This window comes from Schistocerca piceifrons, chromosome 7 (assembly GCF_021461385.2).
Source record: "Schistocerca piceifrons isolate TAMUIC-IGC-003096 chromosome 7, iqSchPice1.1, whole genome shotgun sequence".
Classification (NCBI taxonomy): Eukaryota; Metazoa; Arthropoda; class Insecta; order Orthoptera; family Acrididae; genus Schistocerca; species Schistocerca piceifrons.
In genome coordinates, this window is record NC_060144.1 from 217,096,301 (window position 1) to 217,123,022 (window position 26,722).

At 39.5% G+C, this 26,722-nt stretch overlaps 1 protein-coding gene across 1 annotated transcript in view; it reads left to right on the top strand.

The window, feature by feature from the left end:
• LOC124709134 (sodium channel protein para) overlaps positions 1-26,722 on the top strand; it is an 878,324-nt gene that overhangs the window by 156,785 nt on the left and 694,817 nt on the right. The window contains exon 6 of the mRNA XM_047240797.1: positions 2,487-2,578. Within this exon, the coding sequence (XP_047096753.1) occupies positions 2,487-2,578 (92 nt within the window). The remainder of the gene's footprint in view (positions 1-2,486; positions 2,579-26,722) is intronic.

Consider the following 26,722-nt stretch of genomic DNA (forward strand, 5'->3'; position numbering starts at 1 on the left):
AGTCACCATACAAATGTGGCCCCCAGAAATTATTTGTTATTTAATATTTATACTTTCTGAAAGGTTCTTGATAAGTCTTATATTTGTAATGTTTGTATGAATATCAGCAGTCTGGAATATTTGATGTTTGTGTAAACTGCTCCACACTCTGTCCAGGAGATCATTTCTGTTCTGCCTATACGTTGGTGTCAGTAATAAATATGCTTTCAGTGCTAAGTGTTGTGCCTCATTGATGAACCTACATTCAGATTTGGACTTGATTGTGGTTTCAATGAGACAATATTTCTGTGTGTGTACTCGTCAAAAGGACTTTTTTGCAGCAGCAACAGGAAAACTTAACTTTGTTTGTAAGTTGTGTATAGGAACTGTTGTCATATTTTGCATCTTTTATTGAACTATCATTCATTACCATTTCTGGGGGCTGGGCAGTGTGAAATACAGTTCTGTAATTAATTTGGTCTCTAATAGAAGTGCCGGACGGTGTGGCCGTGCGGTTCTAGGCGCTTCAGTCGTTCTGAAATGAAGTTGGTGTTACTGCTTTACACAATTGAAAATAATTGATAGGACTGCACTCACCTGCAGACATGCGTATCAATATGCAGAAAAGTTATCAGTCAGTGAATTGAAGTAAATGAAATGGGGGTAATAGAAACAATGAAAAAGAAAGTACCTTCAGCTAGTGGCATTGTGATGTTTGGTTTTTGACTTTTGTGTTTCTGTTAGCTCTGCTCCAATTGCTTCTTTTCAGGCAACTGGTAACTGGTCTCTTGGGTTTTGTATTTTGTTAGACTTGATTTTTCTTTTGGGTTCACTTACTTTTGCAGACAAACCTGCTGAATTGTTGTGATATAGCTGTGATTTACCTCGGAGATACGAGACCTTAAGAAATATGGACCTTAAGAAATACAAAAGTGGCCATAACATCTGTATTATCTGATGTAAATGGTTGAATTGCACAAGTAATTGGAGTGGTGTATTTACACTATTGTTGAACTCAAAATCACAGTTGATTGTTTCCCACTACACTGTTGGCCTTTAGTGTAGATTTTCTCCTTTTGTAACTTTCTTCATACCCCTATGCATATTGCTCTTGTGTATGTGTCATCTCAGTACACATCAGTACCCTTTTGTGAATCTGGAACAGCTACCACATCTCCTTCATCAGGAACTCAATGATAATATATTGCTTCTGCTCAGAAGCCATTATTTATCTGCAGACAAAAGAAAGATTATGTAACACCTGTATAGAGCAAGGGTCATTCTGGTTACCTTTTCTGTGTGAGTGATCAAAATTTATTCAGAATTAATTGAGCACAATGTTTTCACATCACTTTGGTACAGTCCTTGTAGCTGTCAAGCAAGGAAATTTTGTTGTTCTAATTTGTGTGATAAATGGGGGAGATACAGTGACACACTGTCCCTGAACAGCATATTTGGTGTCAGTATCCTCTAATACGAAAGTTCTCATGTATTATGGGGATAGAGCATAAGCCTCTGTTGATGGTAATCCATTAGCCATATGTGGACAGTAAACTAATCAGCCTGGTTTCCATTTTTTGAAAGGAGTGAGAGATTTTGGCTAACCCTTTCTTTTCATTTCACACTCTCACATAACAACAGAAACATAATTCTTCACTCTATGAACACTTATCAGCCCTTCAGTTACCCATTTGATACAACACTGATAAATCATCACAACTAAATCTTTACCAGTAAAACTGCTAGATTTCCATTTTTCACCGAAGCTCATTAGCTTCAATTTGAGGAGTATATATGTAACCATTAAATTACTAGAATAATGTAGACATCAGATAAAGTATAGAAAATTTTTATCAATATTGCTTGACCTATTTTGTTCTTTCTTGTAATTAATCACTTGTGGAAAGAGGAAAAGAAAAAGGAAGTCTCTTAGCTAACGGAGTGTACCTGCTGTGCATTTTGAAACACAGTGTGTTAAATGAGGATAAATAAAACGGCAGAATTATAAGAAAAACTATTAATAGTTTTCTGAAAGAGGTACTTGATAGATCTTAAATGATACAAAGCTGAATCTGATTATTTGAGAAACAGTTTAAAATTTCTTAATTATTTGTTCGGCATTTTTAAGCATCCTATTGTCTTGGTAATAATGGTTTGATTTGTTACAAATCTTCGTAAGTTGCCATAACATGTTATGGCATACTCCAGAAAATAGTGCATGGTTGTTTTGCTCTGTTTTTCACTTGTATGCACTCATTTCTACAAAATAGTAAAATATGTATTCTGTTTTATGTACTGGCTAGATATGATTTTATGTTTTGTGACGCGTTGTTAATTTAATTCAGACCATATGCTATTCCTTGCACATAAAGATTGCACATGCTGATATGACAGCAAGTAGTACATCATGACAGCATTTTCCTGCAGTGGATGTTTATAATGTAGATTACGTACATCTGATTCACACAAGTATCAATCCTAATCTCTGTATGTCATTTCGTTTTCAGTTATGTTACCATGGGGATAGATCTAGGAAACCTGGCTGCCTTGAGAACTTTCAGGGTCCTTCGAGCTTTGAAGACTGTAGCTATTGTCCCAGGTATGTAGGCCCATGTTGTTTTCATCCTAACTTAAATTGTTGCACAATAAGTGGGAATAAAACTATTGGTTTATGTGAGGTGCTACAATAAAGTAATGAGACTGATTCTCTTTGCAAGATGTGGCAACCCTGCAGGCTTTCGTAGACACAATATCTTTGACCTTGGTCCATAAGCTGTTTCTTATACAAGCGGCACATCGATGCAACTGCTCAGTCATGAGTAGTGCTGTAATAAGTTAGCACGTGTTTGTGTCTCTTGTCACAGAAATGGAACTGCATAATATTGCGCAACGGTATGCCATTTCTTCTTGTGTTAAATTGGGTGAAATCGTGACGACAATTTACAGTAAACTTCAGAAGGCTTTTGGAAAGGAGGTTATATCAAGAGCTGAAGTTTTTCGTTGGCATAAAATGTTTAGTGAAGGCAGAAGGAATGTTGAAGATGAAGACCGCAGTGGACAACCATCAACCTCACGGATGGATGCCAACTTGGCCAGGGTGCATGAACTCGTACTATCTGATCGAAGATTATCCATGAAAATGATTTCAGAAGAACTGAACATCAATTGAGAAATGGTTTGTCTGATAATAACTGAAGATCTTGGTATGAGAAAGATATGTGCAAAAATGATCCCCAAAAATCTCACACCATAGCAGCGAGAAACATGGAAAAATGTGGCAGCCGATCTTTTAGAGCAAACGGAAATCAATCCAGAATTACTGAGCCTTGTTATCACTGGCGATAAAAGTTGGTTTTTTCAGTATGATCCAGAGACAAAATGCGAAAGTTAGCAATGGTGCTCAAAGGGATCACCCAGACCAAAAAAAGTTCGGATGTCAAAGTCAAAAGTGAAATGGATGCTTGTGTGCTTCTTTGATTCCAAGGGAATTGTTCATAAAGAGTGGGTGCCTCCTGGACAAACAGTTAACCAATATTACTGCAAAGAAATTTTAGATAGACTTCGTAAAAGTGTTCTTCGTGTCCGTGCCAACATTGCTAATAATTGGATGCTGCGTCACAATAATGCACCATCCCATACTGCTCTATCAGTACAGCAATTTTTAACCTCAAAACAAATTTCAGCACTACCACAGCCACCTTATTAACCAGATATCACTCTGTGCGACTTTTTTCTGTTTCCAAGAGTCAAACGGTGGTCAAGGGACACCATATTCAAAAAACACAAGATGTCAAAAAAGCTGTGACGAGGGTCTTGGAGGATATTACAGAAGATGAGTTCCATAAATGTTACCATCAATGGCTGAAGCGCTGGAAAAAATGTATGCAATCAGAAGGGAACACTTTGAAGGAGACAATACTAAACTTGCCTAAAATGGTAAGCAACAATTTTTTTTCACATCAGTCTCATTACTTTACTGTTGCACCTTGTATGTATAGAGAGAGAGCTTGTACTTACCAGTAAGAACTTGGAGATTTTATAGTATAAATTAATAAATATTAGCTAATTGAATTATTAGTAGCCCAGATTACGAGACTTGCATTTTTTTATGATGTGTATTTTTCTTAAATGAGGTTATAATTTTTGGACCACTGTAAGCATATACTTAATCACCAAAGACATCATCCCTGTACACTTGCAAAGACAAATCCTTTATGAAAAAACACAAAAACACAAGGACCTGTGTTCCCCCTTACAGCTATATTACTCTATACACAGACACTGCATGGTCTGAACTCCCCTCTCCCCTCCCTTTTTCACGTATGGCTCAAAGATGGTAATGAGTTCATACTTATATCATGTCAACACACATCTGCTGTTATTTTATAAACTATGCTAGGATCATTGGCGAAAAATTGTCAGCCATTGAGCAGCAATCTAGTGGACATATGGAAATGACCACTACAAATGCTCTTTTTATTTTTGTCAACATTTGGCCCAATAAGACATCACAGTCACCTGCTCTACATTTTTAAAATTAATATTAACCTACTGCATAAACTTCCTTATGTTATCACATACTTATATAATACATTTGTAGTATTCACGAAATAGTTTTGGCACCCAATATGGAAGCTCTACACCAGAAAAGTAGTTGCTATATCTAGACAGTGTATTTACATGCTTGTCTTGTCACAGTGTGATCACTACTACAAAAAAAAGTTGGACAACACAAATAGATATGATTAATAATAATTTATTAAAATTTTTTTCCAAAATAAATACTCATTTTACTACAGTGTAGCACTGTTGTAAATGTTCTGGGTGTTGGTCTAACCTAACTCAGTGAATGTTGACTGTCCTAGTAGTCACTCTGCCTGGACTGCTGTGTGGAGATGGTTTGAAGTTCAGGCTGAGTAAATGATACACACTTCAACACTAGACATTGACTATCTGATGAAAACTCATTGACAGCTGCTGAGCTGTGACTGTGGTAACTTTTCAGTAACTGGTGATTGGCAACAACTGCTTATCTGCAACGACTGACTGAGTGAAGGTGTGCGACCACTTTTTATCTGTGCTTGGTGGATGAATGTTTGGCTGTGAACTGTTTTGCTTATGAAAGGAGTCATTCCTCATGTACCCACCATCTGTGCAGGCAGACCTAATTATTGGTGGATGGATTGTACTACTTGTAAGTCTTGTGATGGAAGCGTACTGTAGTTCTAAATGATTAATGGAAAATCTCATATAAAGATGTGAAACAAATACTAACAAAGAGATAGAGGGGCTGGCAAGTACTTACCTCAGCTCAGTACAGCCAATAGATACACAAAAAACAGAACCAAAATTTAACCAAAACATCCAGAACATCCCGACAACCCCCAACATCACCCCAGCTGAATCCCGTGCCATTAAGGAGCTGAAAATAGACCGCTCTATTGTCATCCTCCCGGCGGATAAAGGCTCCACAACTGTCGTACTTGACCGTGTGGAGTATGTGGCAGAAGGACTGCGTCAACTCTCCGACACCTCAACCTACAAAGCTGTTACCCAGGATCCCATTCCCTCCATCCAGTCTGAGCTGCAGAAAATCCTAAAAATCCAAGGTCCCTCACAAGGCCTCACAACGGCTTCCATAGACTTACTCACTCCACCTGAGCCACGTACCCCTACCTTCTACCTATTACCCAAAATCCACAAAGAGAACCATCCTGGCCGTCCCATTGTGGCAGGCTTCAAAGCCCCAACAGAATGTATCTCAGGTCTGGTAGACCAACACCTCCAACCTATCACCCGCAGACTCCCATCCTACATCAAAGACACAAACCACTTCCTAGAACGCCTCAAATCCATTCCCACTCCTCTCCCACCTGAAACCTTTCTTGTCACCATAGATGCTACATCCCTTTACACAAACATCCCACATACCCATGGTCTCTCTGCCCTTGAGCACTACCTCTCCCAACGCCCACCTGAAGATCTTCCAAAAACTCGTTCCTTATCACACTTACCAACTTCATCCTCACCCATAATTACTTCACTTTCGAAGGCCAGACCTACAAACAAATGAGGGGAACGGCCATGGGAACCAGGATGGCTCCGTCCTATGCCAACCTCTTCATGGGCCGCATGGAGGAGGCTTTCCTGAAGACCCAACAGCTGCTTCCCCTGGCCTGGTATAGGTTTATAGATGACATCTTTGTGGTCTGGACTCATGGTGAAGAAACACTCCTTAATTTCCTCCATAACCTCAACTCCTTTTCGAATCTGAATTTCACCTGGGCCTTCTCCAAAACCCAAGCTACCTTCCTGGATGTTGACCTTCATCTTGTTGAAGCTCACATCCACACCTCTGTCCATATCAAACCCACAAACAAACAACAGTACCTTCACTTTGATAGCTGCCATCCATTCCACATCAAACGCTCCCTTCCCTACAGCCTAGGTATTCGTGGCAAACATATCTGCTCCAGTGACGAATCCCTCAACAATTACACCAGTAACCTAACCAGTGCTTTCCTCTCCCGCAACTATCCTGCAGACCTTGTCCACAAACAGATCTCCCGAGCAATACATTCCTCCCCGTCCAACAACAATGTTCCTATCCCCAGACCACACAGAAGCATCCCCCTTGTCACCCAATATTATCCTGGCCTCGAAAACATCAACAGATTACTCCGCCAGGGATATGACTTTCTCAAGTCAACCCCTGAAATGAGATCATCCCTTGACAAAATTCTCCCCACACCACCCAGAGTTGCCTTTCGTTGCCCCCCTGACCTCCGTAACATCCTTGTTAAACCCTACAATATTCCCAGACTACCTTCTCTACCCAGCGGTTCCTACCCCTGTAACCGACCCCGCTGCAAAACCTGCCCCATGCATCCCCCCACAACTACCTACTCCAGCCCCGCTACTGGTAAAAAAAATTCAAGGCAGGGCCACATGTGAAACTACACATGTCATTTATCAACTGTCATGCCTGCACTGCACAGCCTTTTACATCGGTATGACAACAACTAAACTGGCTGAGCGCATGAACAGACACAGACGAACTGTCCGCCTAGGAGATGTCCAATACCCAGTATCGGAGCATGCCATCCAGCATAATTCTAGGGACCTAGGAACCTGCTACACTGTATGTGCCATTTGGCTTCTCCCACCCAACACCAGTCCGTCTGAACTACGGAGATGGGAACTTGCACTCCAACACATCCTTTCATCCCGCCATCCCCCTGGACTGAACCTAGGTTAAACCACCTCACTCCCATTTACTCTTCAGTCTTCTCCTCTTTCCCTTTCCTCTTTAGCCATTCATGCATCTTTTCATCCTACATAGTTGTGTTTATCTTTATACTATATACCTCTTTACTTCTGTATGCATCCTCTTTGGTTTGAAGCTGGCACAGTACTTACAGTAGAATATATTTGGCTTCCCTCTGACAACCATGCCTCCATCCTTGCTACCCTCCCTGTTTTCCTTTCCCTGTTGCTTCATAACCTGGGTTGTGAGTAACTGAAACTACTTTCCCTTCTTCCCTTTCTTTCCCCTCTCTCCTCCCTGATGAAGGAACATTTGTTCCGAAAGCTAGGAACGTAAATTTTGGTTCTGTTTTTTGTGTATCTATCAGCTGTACTGAGCTGAGGTAAGTGCTTGCCAGCCCCTCTATCTCTTTGTTAGTATTTGTTTCACATAATGTAGTTCCTGTTAAGTTTTCTGTCTGTGTGGTGATGGACCATAGCTAAATGGTGCCATGATTGGAGAATTCCTAGCAAGTGGTGCCCTCTGCAGATACAGCTGTGTACCATAACTAATTACAGATGCGGTATACCTCTCATGGGGTGAATCAGTTGCAAAGTGATTGGGATTCACAGTATCCAGTTTTATGGCTTCATTAGCTTCATACTTCCATTCTTGCAGACTCATGTATTTGGTACATGAAAACATTGTTACTCCCCTTGGCATTTGCCTGCAACACCAAGGAAAACAGGATCCAAAACCTCAATGAGGGGGTGGTTGTTCGAGCAGTTTGCCACATCTACTCCCATCTTCTGTGGAATGAGACATGATGACCACCTCTGTCTGGCCTTTATCGGTTGGCTACAGTTGGATTAAGTCAGTTTTAGCTGCCGGCTGCAAATGCAAGTTCCCAAGACAGCTGCCTGCATTAAAAGTCGCATGAGCCTGAAAAAGAGAACAGCCTGGGAAGAAGGAAAGAAGAAATATTGGGTTTAACATCCCTCAGCATCAAGGTCATTAGAGGAAGAGCACAAGGTCGGATTGTGTCAGGGGTGTGGAAGGAAATTGGCCATGCCCTTTCATAGGTACCATCCCAGCATTTGCCTGGAGCAGTTCAGGGAAATCCTGGGAAACCTAAATCTGGATGACCGAATACGGATTTGAACTGTAGTTCTCCCGGATGTGAGTCCAGTGTGCCAACCGCAGCCCTACCTCACTTGTTAAATAGCAGCCTAGGAATTCTGCCTATATGTGCATGACTGCATAGCAACCTCATTTGATTTCTATAGCACATTTTTACACCAGCCATAATTTGAACTTTATACATAATATTGCTGAGCTGCTGAATGGCTTTTCTTGGTACACAATATTTGTTTCCATATTTCTACATAGTAATAAATACGTGATCATTTACTTAAAAAAGACGGAAAGAAAAAACTTCCGTCTGTGGATGCAAGAGTGGCTTTAAAAGTGACATTAAAATTCGGTATGGCCTCCCTAGAAATTTTTCAGCTGGAGATTTTGTCTGTTGGAGTGGCTCTGTATGCAGGAAGAAATATTAACACTGCATTTTCTGTAATGTACTACTGAGTGAGCTTTGTCATGTGAGACTTGAAAGCCCATACAAATCTTTCAGTAAGCCTGTAGGCTTGAGAATGAAATGGTGTGGTTTTGAAATATGAAATGCCATTTCCTCCACAAAAAAGTTTGATCTCCTGAGGTGATAACTTAATAGTATTTCCCATAACTATTGACTTTGGCAACTCTTCAGTGGAGAAAGTCGTTGACAAAGCCTGAACTGTTTTCATAGAAGTAATCGATGACATTGTTTGACATAAGGAAATTTTGAAAATATATTGATGATAATCGACCAGTAGGTTCCTAAAAATGGTGCAATAAAGTGTATGTCTAAATGTGACCAGGGTTCAGATGCCTGTGTCCACAGAAAATATTGTTGAAGAGGAGCTGACTGATATTTTTAGTGTAAGTGGCATTTAGCTAGCATTGTTTCTATGTCTCTATCTATATTTCTCCAGTAGCAATACTCTCTGGCAAAGTACGTGGTACATATGATGCCCCAGTGGCATTGTGTAGCAGTTGAAGGACTTTGGGTTTAAGACTGTTGGGAATAACTATTCGTGTCTTTCATGTTTGTGAAAGTACCAGAATGAAACCCACTTAGACAGTGAAAGTCTGTCTCATCTGCTAGTAAGATTTGATTTCCGGTTGGTTCATCAACTGTTAACCTATAAACCACCCTGATTGAATGTGCTGTTTATTCTTGGATAATACTGGATCCCTAGGCACAATTTTGACGGTTAAACTGGAATTCAATGGGGAATTTTCCACAGTGTTGTGACTGATTAAATATAACCATGCATCAGTAGAAGTATCAGAATTTTTGTCATGTCCTATTGGCAGTTGTGATACCAAGTTTGCATTCATGTTTTGAGCTGAACACCTGAAAATATTTCATAAAAAATATTTCAACGAAAGATACGCTCAACACTGTTCAGCAAATTGCATAATCATTTGCATCTGTGTTTTTTCTCCTGTTTAGTCTTTTTCCTTATGTTTACTCTTATCCATTTGTAGGAGAGTTAATTTTGTAGTATTTGACTATTGCAATATTCATTGGATCTCAGCCAACACTGTGCCAGTTGTTTCAACTTTGTCTGACACGACCAGAGAGACTGACTTCATCATTTTTAAGTCCTCCATTCGTTTGAGGCATAGAACCACATGCTGTCTTGTTCCCTGAATTCATTACTTTCTTGCAATGTTTATTGAGAGATGGCATTCATTAGCTCAGTGTCTCTCACCAGGTCTTCTGTGATCATGTAGTACTTTGGCCAAGAAGCTACATTTGACTCCTATCAGCTCCATACTCCTTATTTGATGTGATTGAAAATCTGATTGAATTTCAGTGGAAAAGTGGTCAGAACCAAGAGAATCGAATGTGTTTTCTGTAAAGAGCATAATGAGAACAATAGAAATTAATTGTAAATATATTATTGTTAACCACTGCTCGATAAAGTTGACTGTAATTAAATTATTGTCTTCTGTGAGAGTCACCAGTTCGTGTCAGTTCTAATTGTTAACAAGAGTGCCCAATGCAAAACAGAGCTATCTGAAATCATCATGAACAATAAATAAATTTGACAGATGTCTAATAAAACTGCACCAATGTCCTCTTTTCATTTAAATTCTAGGTGGTTTGTACACTTGAACAATGTACGTTTCTGGGGTTCCTACTTCCACTTCAGCTGAAACTACCTGGAAATCCTAAATCAGTATTTGAAGTTGAACTTACATAAAATCAGTGTTTAAAGATAGTTCCGCCATCCTTCGTTGTATACTGTATTAAATGATAATGGTTAAATCTTTTGTAACATGATGGTCTCAATCATGATTTGTATATAGCTACAGTGTAAGTCTTGCGCCCCACTAATTTGTTCCGAGGTCTTCATTATTGGAAAGAATTGACCTAACATTCCATATGATGATGCTAACTACTGTAATTTTCTATACCAAAATTTTCCTTGATGATAGTCTTAATCGTTACCAGCTTTAAAGAAATATTTGTCTCTTTTTTGTTTTAGGTTAGCCATAAAAACATTAAAAATAACTTCCCAAGTTCACTTGTTCTGGACAATTCCTGGAGGTTATTATGTCTGCATTGTAGGGCAATAAGGGTGGGAGAAATCACAATTTCTCATGTATTCAGTCCAAGTTAACTTAGTTGATTATTCTCATCCTGTCTGCTAACAGACTTATTACCTAGAGTAGTCTGAGAATTGATCACCTGAATTTTTATTGTCTGTTTGTTGGACTACAGGTTGCAGAGAAGTGTTACATTTAGAAGGGTTATTTGTTCCTATAACTTAATATATTGTGGTTTCTTATCCTGGTGCTGTGTTTTAAGTGAAGAATGTTATCATTGAATCATATACAGGAGGTGGACAAAAATATGGAAACACCAAGAAAACAACACATTACCATGCCTAATACAGTGTGGGAAAACTGTTGGCATTCAAAACAGCTTCCAGTTGAATGGATAACGTATTACCACTCCTAATATGGTGTAGGAAAAGCATTAGCTTTCGAAACAGCTTGCAGTCATCTCAGAATGGATAAGTATAGGTTCAACGATACTGAGATCTGGTCTTTGACGTGTCCAGGGGAGATGTGACAATTCATCCTTGTGCTCACAAAACCAGTCTTGAATGATCCGAGCCATGTGAAAAGAGTTCCTGTCATCTTGGAACTCAGCATCAACATTGGGAAACAAATGTTGTACCATGGGATAGACCTGATGAGCCACAACCACAATGGCCATATAATCCTTGACTACCATATAATGCGACTTTGTAGAGTAACCATGAATATCATACTATCTCATAGAATATCATACTGTGGCTGCCCAAATCATCACCAGACCCCTACCATGTATCACTCTTGGGACTTAAACTCAGCCAGACATGGGAAACAGTATGCACCAAGACACATCTGACCAAAAAACTTTCTTCCATTTCTCCAAAGCCCAGGTTTTATGGCTTCAGCACCACATTTTCCTGTTATGGGCATTTGCAACACTGATGAGTGGTTTTGGAACTGCAGCTCTTCTTGCAATTTTCTGCTCACGGAGCTCCCTTCATGTTATTTTGCTGCTGACGGGGTTCGCAAGTGTGACATTTATTCCTGCAGTGACTTTTGCATCTGTCTTCCTCTTATTTTTTTTTTTTTTTTTTTGTGATTATCTTCTTCAATGACAGTCCTTCACAATCACTTAACTCACACCCTCGTCCACATTGTGACTTAGCAGATGATGTTTACACTTTGCCTGTGATATAAATCTTCACACCATAAACTTCTGTTGTTCGGATAACTGTATCTAGAGTCTTTTCCACCAATTAATCAACACCACATATTACATTAAAATGTGCGAGCATGGCCCATGATTGCAGCCTATATAACATTTTTATAAACAAAAGTAACACCATAAACAGTCACTGTTAAACTTGCTTCTAATATTTCCAGTGTATTGCAGAGAGAAATCTATATCTTCAAGTAGTACATTTTCTATTTCCGTGCTGTTCTCTATCATGTCTGTTCAATGCAAATTTTGGTCTCTGGTGTCATTTCCACTTCTGAAGTAACATTTTATATTTTATTGCTTGTTCAAAAATGTTCAAATGTGTGTGAAATCTTATGGGACTTAACTGCTAAGGTCATCAGTCCCTACGCTTACACACTACTTAACCTAGATCATCCTAAGGACAAACACACACACCCATGCCCGAGGGAGGACTTGAACCTCTGCCGGGACCAGCCACACAGTCCATGACTGCAGTGCCTTAGACCGCTCAACTTTATTTCTAGTAATAAACCACAGTATCTGATCACAGAAACAGTTGTAACCCTTTCATTAAGAATCATTACAGGCATGTGTACACTGGAGAGAGGGTTAGGGAGCACTGCAGTGAATTAAGTATGTTTCAAAATACAACTCTTAGTCAAACAAGCAGATTGTGCAGGATATGGTAGCTGATGCATAGTGACCACTTTTCATCCAAAGTGCTGGGCGAGTTCATTCATTTGTTCAGAAGGGGAGGACGACAAACATTTGCCATCTTTTGGCTGGTCAGCGATGGCAGAAGCAATGTGCGCACCCTGCAGTCTTTCTCAAACAATTTTACAGAAACTATTTGGTTAAAAAGTTTCATTTTTGTGTTACTTCTAGCTTTATATGTCACATTCATTATAACACGCCCATCATTTCAATAACAGTCATAGTTATTGTGATATTTATGTGGAAGTAATACACTGCACGAAATTCAAAAAAGTTTAAAATGAAAAATAGGGATCACAATGATTTTGCATTTGGTGCATATTACTTAATATGTTGCTGTGTATGAAATTTAGCTAACATATTGAATTTTTCTTTAGACGTGGGTGGAGATCTCTGTCTGTCACCAATCTCGAGAAAATTGATCTGACGTAGTGCACTCATTTGTGATCACACCACATGAGTGTTGAAGCCAGAATGAAATATCCAGAACATTCCTCATATTTCATAAACAGTTTGAGATGTCAAAATGAGATTGTGGCAAATGATAGCACACACAGAGAAGAGTGTTATTATTATGCAAAACTTCATCATCTTCCATGTTATTCCACTAACCATAGACTTTTCTGATGACCGAATGTAAGTTTTAAGAGCCATTGATAGCTAGTGAAATGAGAAGGGCTATGGGTTCTGGAACTATGTAAGCGAAGTATTTACATGTTTATTTTGTACTGAGGATGTGCTTTTTCATAAGATGCTGACCTTACTTTTCCTTTGTAACTCAAGTAACAAATTTAGAGATGACTGTCTCTGAATTCTGTCACAATTGCGTCTGCACAACATGCTAGTGGGGTGGATTGTGTAGTCTCTGCTGAGTTTTGGCAAAAGAAGCAAATTTTAACATGGCAAGAAGAGAAATGGGTAGGTTTTCCCTAGTTGTGACCTTCTCTGAAAGTTACAAATGATTAACAAACGAGGCAAAAATAAATTGCTATGTTCTAGGTGGAATTATTTTTAGATACTGACCAAAGAAGAGATGACAGATCTTTTTTGAATGGTCACCATGCAAGTATGGGTGTGAAGGGTCCCCGCTTAATATTTACAAAAATTGAGAGTTCAGACGTCAGTTTAGAACAGTACTTCCCCTTCAGCACTTGGCGTTTTTCCTACAATACCTCCCCACAGCCCCCACCATTACTGCTCTCCCCACGCCTGCCCTGCCATCTGCGCATCTACCAACCGTGGTATTCTGCGTACACTTTAAAAAGCATTAAAAATTATTGCATAACTAGGTGTGTATATCATGAGAGAATGTGGACACTAATCAGTAGAAAGCTATTTGTAAGACAGATAAAGACCTGGATGTAGTCATTGTGTGTAGGGTTGTTGAAAATAACAAATTACAAACTCGGTCAAAATAACACATAATGAGCTGAAAAATGTATGAGTGAAAAAAAAAAAAAAATACTTCACTAACAGTACTGTGTTGAAATGAATTTTACCTTCAGTTTTTGCTGGAAGGTATACACTTATCAGGCAGCCCCTTTTTGTGTCTATGTCCATATACTGCAGACCACTTTAAAGTGCATGGCAGAGTTTTCTGAACATACCACATATTAACATATCTTCCCATTTGATGTGCATGTGGAGGATGGGAAAATGATCCTCCACTGGAATTAGTGTAATCTTGTTTTTGTGAGCTCCGTGTGTGCATTATGGAGAGGACTGAAGTACATTCCTAAATTCTTCACTTAATTCTGGTTCTTGAAAGTTTGTAGGTTGGCTTTCGTGGGATGGTTAGTGTGTATCTTTAAATGTTTGCTAGTTCATATTTTTCAGTGCTTTGGTAACACTGTCCTGTAGGTCAAATAAATCTTTAACCATTTGTGGTACCTAGCGAGTTGGTGCAGTGATTAGCACACGGGACTCACATTTGAGAGGACAATGGTACAATCCCATGTCTGGCCATCCTGATTTAGGTTTTCCCATAATTTTCCTAAATTGCTTCAGGTAAATGCCAGGATGGTTCCTTTGAAAGGGCACGGCCGACTTCCTTCCCCATCCTTCCCTAATCTGATGAGACCGATGACCTCGCCGTCTGGTCTCTTCCACCAGATCAACCCCAACAACCATTTGTGCCTCTCTGTATTTTGTAAGTTCAATCTGGTATGGATCCTCTATGCTTGAGCAATATTCTAGGATGTGGGTCCTCCATGCTTGAGCAGTATTCTACAATAAGTCAAATGCATGTTTTGTGAGCAATCTCCTTTGGAGACTGACTACATTTTCCCAGTATCCAACAAATGAACCAAACTTTGCCATTTTAATGAAAAATAGATTTAAAAAAATCTACTCGCTAAGTGGCAGAAGGAGAAAACATATATAAAGGATAAGTAAATGTGCAAGCTTTCAGGGCCAGTGGCTCTTTATTCTGACAGAAGGATTGAACACGAAGGAAGAGGGATGAAGGAAAAAGACAGACAAGGTTTAAAAATGGTGAGAGCTCAGAAAAGTCACCCAGAACCGCAGGTCATGGGAGACTTAGCAGTCAGGATTTTACCCCATATTACCATACCTTCCCATTCCACATGCATTTGGAGGATAGGAAAAATGACTGCTGTGGTGTAATTCATCTAATCTTGTCTTTGTGGTCCTGTGTGTGTCATATGGAGAGTCTTTCCTACATTCTTTCCTTCTCATCCCAACCAATAAATCTTCCCTCTCTTGGTGTTCTGGGCAACTATTCCAAACTCTCTCCATTTCCCAGACCTCACCAGTCCTCTTCCTCCATCCTTCTTCCTGGCCATTCAACTCTTTTGCCAGAAGGAGCCAACTTTGCTATCTCCTACTGCCACTTGGTGAATAGATTTTTTTTATCTATCCAATTACATTATATTTTCAGAGTTCGCCAGTTGTTTTACCTACTATTGAGCCTATGAAATCATCACATTACATATTCTCACAAATTCTTACAAGCAAGCTCTTGTATGGATTGATTGAATCACGTTGAGACGCATTGACGCTTAAGTCATAAGATTTAAATTTTGTTAAGGATGCAATTTTACATTTTGGAACTTAAAAGCAAGTGGTAAATCTTTGCATCAATGTGAAATCTTGAGTGGACATCGCTGTAATTTTTTTCAGAAGGCACTTCATTGCAGACAGATGTGTGGAGCTGCTATTAATATTATCTGCCAGGTGATTAATTTACATTATGAGCAGCTACGATTCCAGTGCACTTCCTGCAACACACCTGAAATTACTTCTACATCTATCGATGACTGGCCATCCAAGATGCTGTTATGTGTCAACCAAGATATCGTCAAGCCCTTCACAAATAGTGTTTAATACTGTTGGATTCCACTTATTTTTTGCACAGTGACAGTTGAACACAATATGAATGCTAAGCCCTGGGTTTATTATATAAATGTATGTATGCTTATAGCAGAACACTGTGACCATTATTACATCTACATCTACATCTACATCCATACTCCGCAAGCCACCTGACGGTGTGTGGTGGAGGGTACCTTGAGTACCTGTATCAGTTCTCCCTTCTATTCCAGTCTCGTATTGTTCGTGGAAAGAAGGATTGTCGGTATGCCTCTGTGTGGGCTCTAATCTCTCTGATTTTATCCTCATGGTCTCTTCATGAGATATACGTATGAGGGAGCAATATACTGCTTGACTCTTCGGTGAAGGTATGTTCTCGAAACTTCAACAAAAGCCCGTACCGAGCTACTGAGTGTCTCTCATGCAGAGTCTTCCACTGGAGTTTATCTATCATCTCCGTAATGCTTTCGCGATTACTAAATGATCCTGTAATGAAGCGCGCTGCTCTCCGTTGGATCTTCTCTATCTCTTCTATCAACCCTATCCGGTACGGATCCCACACTGCTGAGCAGTATTCAAGCAGCGGGCAAACAAGCATACTGTAACATACTTCTTTTGTTTTCGGATTGCATTTCCTTAGGATTCTTTCAATGAATCTCAGTCTGGCATCTGCTTTACCGACGATCAACTTTGTATGATCATTCCATTTTAAAGCACTCCTAATGTGTCCTCCCAGATAATTTATGGCATAAACTGCTTCCAGTTGTTGACCTGCTATATTGTAGCTAAATGATAAGGGATCTTTCTTTCTATGTATTCGCAGCACATTACACTTGTCTACATTGAGACTTAATTGCCATTCCCTGCAGCATGAGTCAATTCACTGCAGATCCTACTGCATTTCAGTACAATTTCCCATTGTTACAACCTCTCGATATACCACAGCGTACCTTCAGAATCTACAGGAATAAAATTAAGGATCCCTCTGCTGGTTATTATTTATTTTGCCCTCTGGTTTTCTTGGTAGTCGTTACATGTACACCAAATATTTTGCACACAGATAAGACTGCTGAATCACATGGCAAGTTCTTAAATTTTTGTTTCAGAATGTCAAGCCAATAATGCTAAACACTAATATCCCTGTTATGTAAACTTATTTGTATACTTATAACAGTGAAGATAATTATTTGTATACTTAGCAACTCAGTAATTTTTCTTTTATTTTTAGAAATTCCTCTGTGCACTGGTCACACAAATACTATGCAGTTTGCTTTTTTAATTAATTTGTCATATTTTGTCAATTCAGGACTTGTTGTACCACAGAATGCTTATAGAAACCTACCATTTCTTAAAATAGTTTTACTTTCATCTCAGGAACTACCAGTATAGATTGTTGGAATTTCTGTCCATGAACTTTAAAAGTAATCATCCCCTCTATTTCTACATTTTTGCCCTCAAGATTCCCAGGGCATATCATAATTAATGGTGTTAACACATACAGTTGAAAGTATATGATACCAGAAACATACATGGACTCTTAAGATTCATACCTTAAGAGCTATGAGCTCTACTCCATCTTCGATGCTGTGAAACAAATCCCTTCTTATTGCAAGTCATTTGCTTTCTGCAATTTGAGTTGTGGGTTATGGTAGTTACTACATTTTTAAGAACAATAAATAGTAAATATGTTTGAATAAACGAATCATAAATCTTGCTGTTGGTGGAGAGGCATGCATACTTCAGCAATACAGATAGGCTACTGTAGGTGCAACCACAGTGGAGGGGTATCTGTTGAGAGACCAGACAAACATGTGGTTCCTGAAGAGGGGCAGCAGCCTTAAGCCTTTTCAGTAGTTGCAGGGGCAACAGTTGGGATGATTGACCTGGCTGTAACATCAGCCAAAACAGTCTTGCCTGTGCTGCTACTGTGGAAGGTTGGAAACAAGGGAAAACTACAGCCATAATTTTTCCCAAGGGCATGCAGCTCTACTGTGTGGTTAAATGATGATGACATCCTCTTAGGTAAAATATTCTGGAGGTAAAATAGTTCCCCATTCAAATCTCTGGGTGGAGACTACTTAGAAGGTTGCTGTTACCAGGGGAAACAAAATGGGTGTTCTGTGGATTGGAGCATCAAATGTCAGATCCCTGAATCAGGCAGGTACGTTAGAAAATCTAAAACTGGAAATGCGTAGGTTAAAGCTAGACACAGTGGGAATTAGTGAGGTTTGGTGGCAGGGGGAACAGGACTTCTGGTCAAGTGAATACAGGGCTATAAATACAAAATAAAACAGGAGTAATGCAGGAGCGTGTTTAATATTGAATAAAAAAATAGGAACATGGGTAAGCTACTATGAACAGCATATGAAAACATTATTGTAGCCAAGATAGGCATGAAGCACACAGCCACCACAGTAGTACAAGTTTACATACCAACTAACTCTGCAGATAAGAAGGAGATAGAGGGAATGTATGATGAGATAAAATAAATTATTCAGATAGTTAAGGGATATGAAATTTAATTTTCATGGGGGACTGGAATTTGATAGTAGGAAAAGGAAGAGAAAGAAAAGTAGTAGGTGAATATGGACAGGGAGAAAGGCATGAAAGAGGAAGTCACCTGGTAGAATTTTGCATGGAGCATAATTTAATCATAGCGAACACTTGGGTTAAGAATCATGAAACAAGGTTGCATACATGAAAGAGACCTTGAGACACTGGAAGGTTTCAGATTTCAGAACCAGGTTTTAAATTGTAAGACATTTCCAGTGGCAGATGTGGACTCTGACTACAATTTATTGGTCATGAACTGCAGATTAAAACTGAAGGAACTGCAAAAAGGCAGGAATTTAAGGAGATGGGACTTGGATACAGTGAAAGAACCAGAGATCCTAGAGAGTTTCAGAGGTAGTGTTAGGGAGTTACTGACAAGAACAGGGGAAAGAAATACAATAGAAGAAGAATGGGTAGCTTTGAGACACGAAATAGTGAAGGCAGCAGAGAATCAAGTAGGTAAAAAGATGAGGGCTAGTAGAAATCTTTGGGTAACACAAGAGATACTGAATTTAATCAATGAAAGGAGAACATAATAAAAATGCAATAAACGAAGCAGGCAAAAGGGAATACAAACGTCTGAAAAATGAAATTGACAGGAAGTGCAAAATGGAAAAGCAGGAATGGCTAGAGAACCAATGCAAAGATGTAGAAACATATATCACAAAGGGTAAAATAGATGCTGCCTACAGGAAAATTAAAAGAGGCCTTTGGAGAAAAGAGAACCACTCTTATGAATATCAAGAGCTCAGAAGCAAACCCAGTTTTAAGCAAAGAAGGGAAAGCAAAAAGGAGGAAGGAGTATATAGAGAGTCTATACAAGGGCAATGTTATGGAAATAGAAGAGGATGTAAATGAAGAAGAGAAGGCAGATATAACATTGCTTGAAGAATTTGACAAAGCTGTGAAAGACTTCAGTCAAACAAGGCCCTGAGAGTAGACAACATTCCGTTACAGCTAGTGGTAGATTTGGGAGAACCAGCCAAGACAAAACTCTTCCATCTGGTGAGAAAGACGTATGAAATAAGTTAAATACACTTGGACTTCAAGAGGGATGTAATAATTCCAATTCTAAACAAAGCAGTTGCTATCAGGTATGAAAATTACTTAACTATCAGTTTAATAAGTCATGGCTGCAAAATACTAACACGAATCCTTTACGGAGGAAGGGAAAAACTGCTAGAAGCCAACCTCAGGGAAGATCAGTTTGGCTTCCAGGGAAATGTAAGAACACGTGAGACAATACTGACCCTACGACTTCTCATAGAAGATAGGTTAAAGAAAGGCAAACGTTTATAGCATTTGACAATGCTGACTGGAATACTCTCTTTTAAATTCTAAAGGTGGCACAGTTAAAATACAGGAAGTGGAAGGCTATTTAAAGTTTGTGCAGAGACCAGATGGCAGTTATAAGAGTCGAGGGGCACGAAAGGGAAGCAGTGGTAGAGAAGGGAGTGAGACAGAGTTGTAGCCTATCCCTGATGTTATTCAATCTGTGAAGGATTCAAGCTGTAAAGGAAACAAAAGAAACATTTGGTCTAGGAATTAAAGCTTGGGGAGAAAAAATAAAAACTGTGTGGTTTCTTGATGACATTGTAATTCTGTCATAGACAGCAAAAGATGTGGAAGAGCAGCTAAAAGGAATGGACAGTATGTTGAAAGGAGGATATAAAATGAACATTAACAAAAGCAAAATGATGATAATGGAATGTAGTCAAATTAAATCAGGTTATGCTGGGGCAATTAGATTAGGAATGAGACACTTGAAGTAATAGATGAGTTTTGCTATTTGGGAACCAAAATAATTGATGATGGTCGAAGTATGGAGTACATAAAATGCAGACTGCCAATGGCAAGAAAAGTGTTTCTGAAGAAGAGAAATTTGTTAACACTGAGTGTAGATTTAAGCATCAGCAAGTCCTTTCTGAAAATATTTGTATGGAGTGTAGCCATGTATGGAAGTGAAACATGGACAGTAAACAGTTAAGAGAGTACTGAATAGAATTGGGGACAAGAGAAATTTGTGGTAAATCCTGACTAGAAAAAGTGATCGTTTGATAGTATACATTCTGAGCCATCAAGGGATCACAAATTTAGTACTGGAGGGAAGTGGGAGGGGGGATAAAAACTGTAGAGGGAGACCAGAGGTGAATAAGTAAGCAGATTCAGAAGGATGTAGGTTGCAGTAGTTACTTGGAGATGAAGAGGCTTGCACAGGATAGAGTAGCATGGAGAGCTGCATCAAACCAGTCTCTGGACTGAAGACCACAACAGTAACAACAATTTGAGAGGAGGTAGTATGGACCAAAACAAGAAAAAATGTTCAGTAAATGTGGGCTCTAAAGTGCACACCTTAAGAGGTATAAGCACTTGTTCAGTTAAAGAGGCGTGCTTCACAGTAGCAAAGATGAAGAAGTGCTCATAGCTCTTAACCCTTTCACGCACCTTGGCACCTTGGGGCATATACTTCCCACTAAACCTAATTCTTTACACTGTTTAAGGGGATGTGTGTTATCACTTATGTATGCTCCTGGCATCTAGTGGCAGGGGACTGTGGGAAGTATATATACCACCAAACAACAGTGTTTTAATGGTTATTGGGAAGTATGGTTATCACCAGTGTAGTTTCTGGAAGGGGTTTTGATACTATACTTACCACAAAATTAATCTGTTATTAGTTGTCCTTAGGAAGCGTACTTACCACCAGCTTAGGGGTATCCCAAAGCTTTTGGGAATACGTTTTACCTTCTTTGTATATGCCTGGTATCTTGTGGTGGTACACTGCACCAGGTGTATGAAAACTGTTACAACAATCAGTTTCTGTTTGTCATGGGATTATTACTGTTGTTGGAACACATTGCTTCACTTCTGCAATATTTGTTATCGTGACCTTTGTCAGCTCATACCTTTATTGTGCGATAAAGTTTCAAGGACTGTTTTCACATTGTGGTAAGTAACCCTTAATATCAGTAACAAATATTTTTTTATCTAAAGAAAAAGAAAATACACAATGAAAACAAAAAACACTTCATTATTTTTATGTGTAATGGCAAAAAATAACAGTACACAAAATGGAAGTGGGAAATTCATTTATTACCAGTTTTAATACCTCACAAAGTTTCCATGGTGATATATGTACAAACACAATTTTTGGTCCGAAATCACAAAAATTAAATTATCAGAAATTAAATATGGTCAGTTGATCACATTTCTTACAGAATAAAAAAAAAATATTTTTATTGATTCACTACAAAAAAGGCACCAGCAACAAAAAGGTTAAGGTATGCGCTTTAGAGTGCTTGTTTACTGGACATTTCTTCTTGTTTTTGTCCATACTATCTTTACACAAAACATGGAAAGCAGAGAGCTTGGCAGTATAAGTAGTTTGGTTTACACTATTGAAGATGAAGAGGTGCTCACAGCTTTTACGGTATGGATTTAAGAGCCCATATTTCCTGAAACTTTTTGCTACTAATATTGTATACTTTCAGCTTCATGCATTCCGAAGTAAGAGTGATTTCAGGTGTGCCGCAGGGGAGTGTCATAGGACCGTTGCTATTCACAATATACATAAATGACCTTGTGGATGACATCGGAAGTACGCTGAGGCTTTTTGCGGATGATGCTGTGGTATATCGAGAGGTTGTAACAATGGAAAATTGTACTGAAATGCAGGAGGATCTGCAGCGAATTGACGCATGGTGCTGGGAATGGCAATTGAATCTCAATGTAGACAAGTGTAATGTGCTGCGAATACATAGAAAGAAAGATCCCTTATCATTTAGCTACAATATAGCAGGTCAACAACTGGAAGCAGTTAATTCCATAAATTATCTGGGAGTAGGCATTAGGAGTGATTTAAAATGGAATGATCATATAAAGTTGATCATCGGTAAAGCAGATGCCAGACTGAGATTCATTGGAAGAATCCTAAGGAAATGCAATCCGAAAACAAAGGAAGTAGGTTACAATACGCTTGTTCGTCCACTGCTTGAATACTGCTCAGCAGTGTGGGATCCGTACCGGATAGGGTTGATAGAAGAGATAGAGAAGATCCAATGGAGAGCAGCGCACTTCGTTACAGGATCGTTTAGTAATCGTGAAAGCATTACGGAGATGATAGATAAACTCCAGTGGAAGACTCTGCACGAGAGACGCTCAGTAGCTCGGTACGGGCTTTTATTGAAGTTTTGAGAACACACCTTCACCGAGGAGTCAAGCAGTATATTGCTCCCTCCTACGTACGTCTCGCGAAGAGACCATGAGGATAAAATCAGAGAGATTAGAGCCCACACAGAGGCATACCGACAGTCGTTCTTTCCACGAACAATACGAGACTGGAATAGAAGGGAGAACCGATAGAGGTACCCAAGGTACCCTCCGCCACACACCGTCAGGTGGCTTGCAGAGAGTGGATGTAGATGTAGATGTAGATATGCCACTAATTGTGATACACTCTGCATGTTTTCTAAAAATCTTCAGCAATAATGCTTATTTGTCAGCTAGTGTTGACCATTAAATCGAGGGTTCTCCTCAGTACATTCCTTTCACCATGAACACAAAGATTTTCATCTCTAGAACCTACTGTTCGTATTATAATTCTTTTCTTAATGACCTTTCCCCTTTATATTTTGGGAAAGCACTTTTCATCTCCATTATTTTAGTGGACGTCCCTGGACTTGGACTGTCATCCCACTCTTATGCTTCTTTTCCTTCCACCTTCCACCACTTCTTCAGTATTGGGTTCTTTGGCTTCTCTATGTAGTTTGCTTCTGATTCTGTCGTGATTTACTGTTATTTCTTGTCACCTGTATGCACATGTCATCTTCATATACTTTATTTCTTTGATTTTATGTAAATAATCAGATTGGTACAGGAACTCAATTAATTGTTGTAGGTGCGACCATTTCTCTTATGTGGACCAGCAATCGACTGATCCATACTTTGATCAGGTGTGTTTTATTTATTGGCTTCTCAAGGTACATGGCCCAGTTTAAATGTGGTTCCAAAAAATTTTGGTAGCCTTCCCAGGTATTGTTATACGTACCAGGGCCCAACAATACTAATCTCAGCATACTCTGGGCTCTGTGTGACCAATATTTGGCTTTAAAATTACAGGTGAATTGTTGGGCAGTTTGGAAGTTTTCCAAATTCAACACTACCTATTGAGCATCATCATCTTCTAAGAAACCTATTGTAAATATGAGGGTTGGAACTTAAATAGTAGCAACTATTTATTCACAACCAGTAAAAAATATTTACATGTTTGCACCTGTTACTGTCCTTCAAAGTGGTCACCAGTGTTGTGAAGAACCCGTTGCCAGCGATGTGGGAGGCGTGGTTTACCATTAGCAGAGCCTGTTCTGCTGATGGGATGAATGGAGTGGTCTACTGCCTGTCAAATCTCTGGAATACTTCTGAAGCAATGCCATGAAGTGGTTCCTTCATCTTCGTAATCGAATCAAAGTCACAAGAATGTAAGTCTGGGGAGTATGACGGATGGTATAGTATGTCCCAGTCCTATCGACTGAACAGAGCAGCCTCAGCTTGCACTGTATGCGCCTGCACATTTTTGTGCAAAATGATGGGTGGGTTGCACGGAAAGTGTTGCCGCTTCTTTCGCAAAGCTGGTCGCAGGTGATGCTCCAGAGCCCCAGTAAGGTGAAAGTTATGGTGATTCTTGTGTACGACTGTGGTGATGTTATACTAATGCATTATGTTCCTACACTGCAGACTGTCAATGCACAGTATTACTGTTTGTTTTTGGAGCATCACCTGTGACCAGCTTTGTGAAAGAAGTGGTGACACTTTCTGTGCAACTCACCCATCATTTTGCACGACAATGTGCAGGCACATACAGTGCAAGCTGTGGCTGCTCTGTTCGGTCGATAGGACTGGGAAGTACTCCTCGGACCTAAGTCCTTGTGACTTTGATTTGATTCTGAAGATGAAGGAACCACTTAGTGGCATTCGCTTCAGAACTGTTCCAGAGATTCGACAGGCAGTAGACTGCTCCATTCCCACCATCAACAGAACAGGCTATGCTAAAGGTATACTACGCCTTCCACATTGCTGGCAATGGGATCTACACAATGCTCGTGACTACTTTGAAGGACAGTAACAGGTGCAAACATGTAACTCTTTTGTTTGCTTGTGAATAAATAGTTGCCACTGTTTAACTTCCAACCCATGTATATTCACTTCCCATCATTTTTTATGTTTTTCATCATTCTGAAGTTGCTTCTATATTCTTGGAGATGAGGTTTGTCTAATGCAACTAACCATTTAGTTACATTAGACAAATCTCATCTCCGAGAATATATACTTCAAATTGTCCCAAGAGGATGGAAGTGCTCCATGAAAGGATTTCAAAAAATTACTATGTGTACCTTCCCATTTGGCTGAAAAAAAAAAAACAAAAAAAAAAAAAAACCTAAGATCCTCATATTTTCAATTCAAACTGTAAGTCTCACAACCTGCTGGAGTTCTGCAGACTGTAGCAGAATATTCTACTATTATTCTGTGTATTGTTCTGTTTCAGCTTGCAGCCTGTGAGCTCTACCCGATATTGCTTTTATAGAGTCTATTTCCTCTCTTTGACACACAGAAATAGCATGCAAGGGGCCACTCAAATTTGACACAGTAGCATGTTAGAACTTATTCACCACTGATATGTTAGCTGCTGTCACTTTCTGAACTACCCACCTCTGAATGGGGATAATTTTACCATCTATCTCTTTCGCTGAATCATCCATCTTATCATTAATTAGTCTTTTCCTTGTTTCTAACTCAAGGGCTTCATTATTTTGTATTCAGTTTTTACATAATTCTGAACATATTTGTGTTTCAGCATTTCAGTTTCTCTAGGCTTCCTATTTTACTTGAGTTCTATCTGAGAATATGTCTGAGGCATCTTACACATATTACGTCTTGGTCTACCTGCTGAAGTCATTGCGCCATTTGGTCAGTTGCACCTGCCCAGAGTAGAAATAAGCTTTGCTCATATTTTTCTTATTGTTCTGTAAAGTATTGAACCTTGCCTTTTAGTAACAGTATTCTTCTACACACTGTTCCACTGACCCCATCTTGTCTATTACTTCTGACAATTTCTTTTTTTATGTTCTCCTAATATACTTTTGTACTAGCCTTACTGAACATTTCAGATTTATTTACTTCCATATTAAAATTACTTCAGTACTCAAGAGTAATCACAAATATATGTTAAGAGGTATACATGTAAAGAAAGTTCTGGTTGAGGATAACGAATTATTTAGGAATAAAGGAGACAACTCACCTGAAGACAGAAATGCTGCTTCGTCAACAGATACAAACAGGAAAGGTACAGAGCTATACTTTGCTAGCTTTTGGAATGGAATACCTTTTTCAGTCTGTAGGAGAAATATGCACACACACACACACACACACACACACACACACACACACACACACTCACTCACTCACATCCGATCCACACGCCTGTCTTCCTACATTGTGCTCATTCGACTGCTAGCTCTTTCCTGGCCCATGGTGAGTGTATTGAGGTGATGTGGGGGTGCAGTGCAGGGTGGGATGAGAAATGGAGAGAGCTGGGAGCCAGGGAGAGGGTTGGGGGGAAGCGTCTAACAGCTCATGAGAGAGTGGGGAGCTGTCCATGCGGTAGCTAGGGGTGATGGTAGAGGGAGCACATGGCAGATGACTGAGCACTTGATTTCACAGACTTCAGCATGAGATGGCAGCACACAACTATCTGACATGTATACACACATACAAACACACTATTTGACCAGGGTGGGGTGACAGCAGGTTACCTTAGGTTTAGGCCAGAGAGGTTATGGGTGTGAAGGATGTGCTGTAAGGATAGCTTCCACCTATGCAGCTCAGCAGCTCAGAAAAGCTGGTAGTGGTGGAGAGGATCCAGATGGCACAGGTTGTGAAGCAGCCATTGAAATCTTGCATGTTGTTCTCTGCTGCATGTTTTGCCACTGAGTGTTACACATTGTTTTTGGCAACAGTTTGACAGTGCCCATTCCTTCTGATTGACAGCT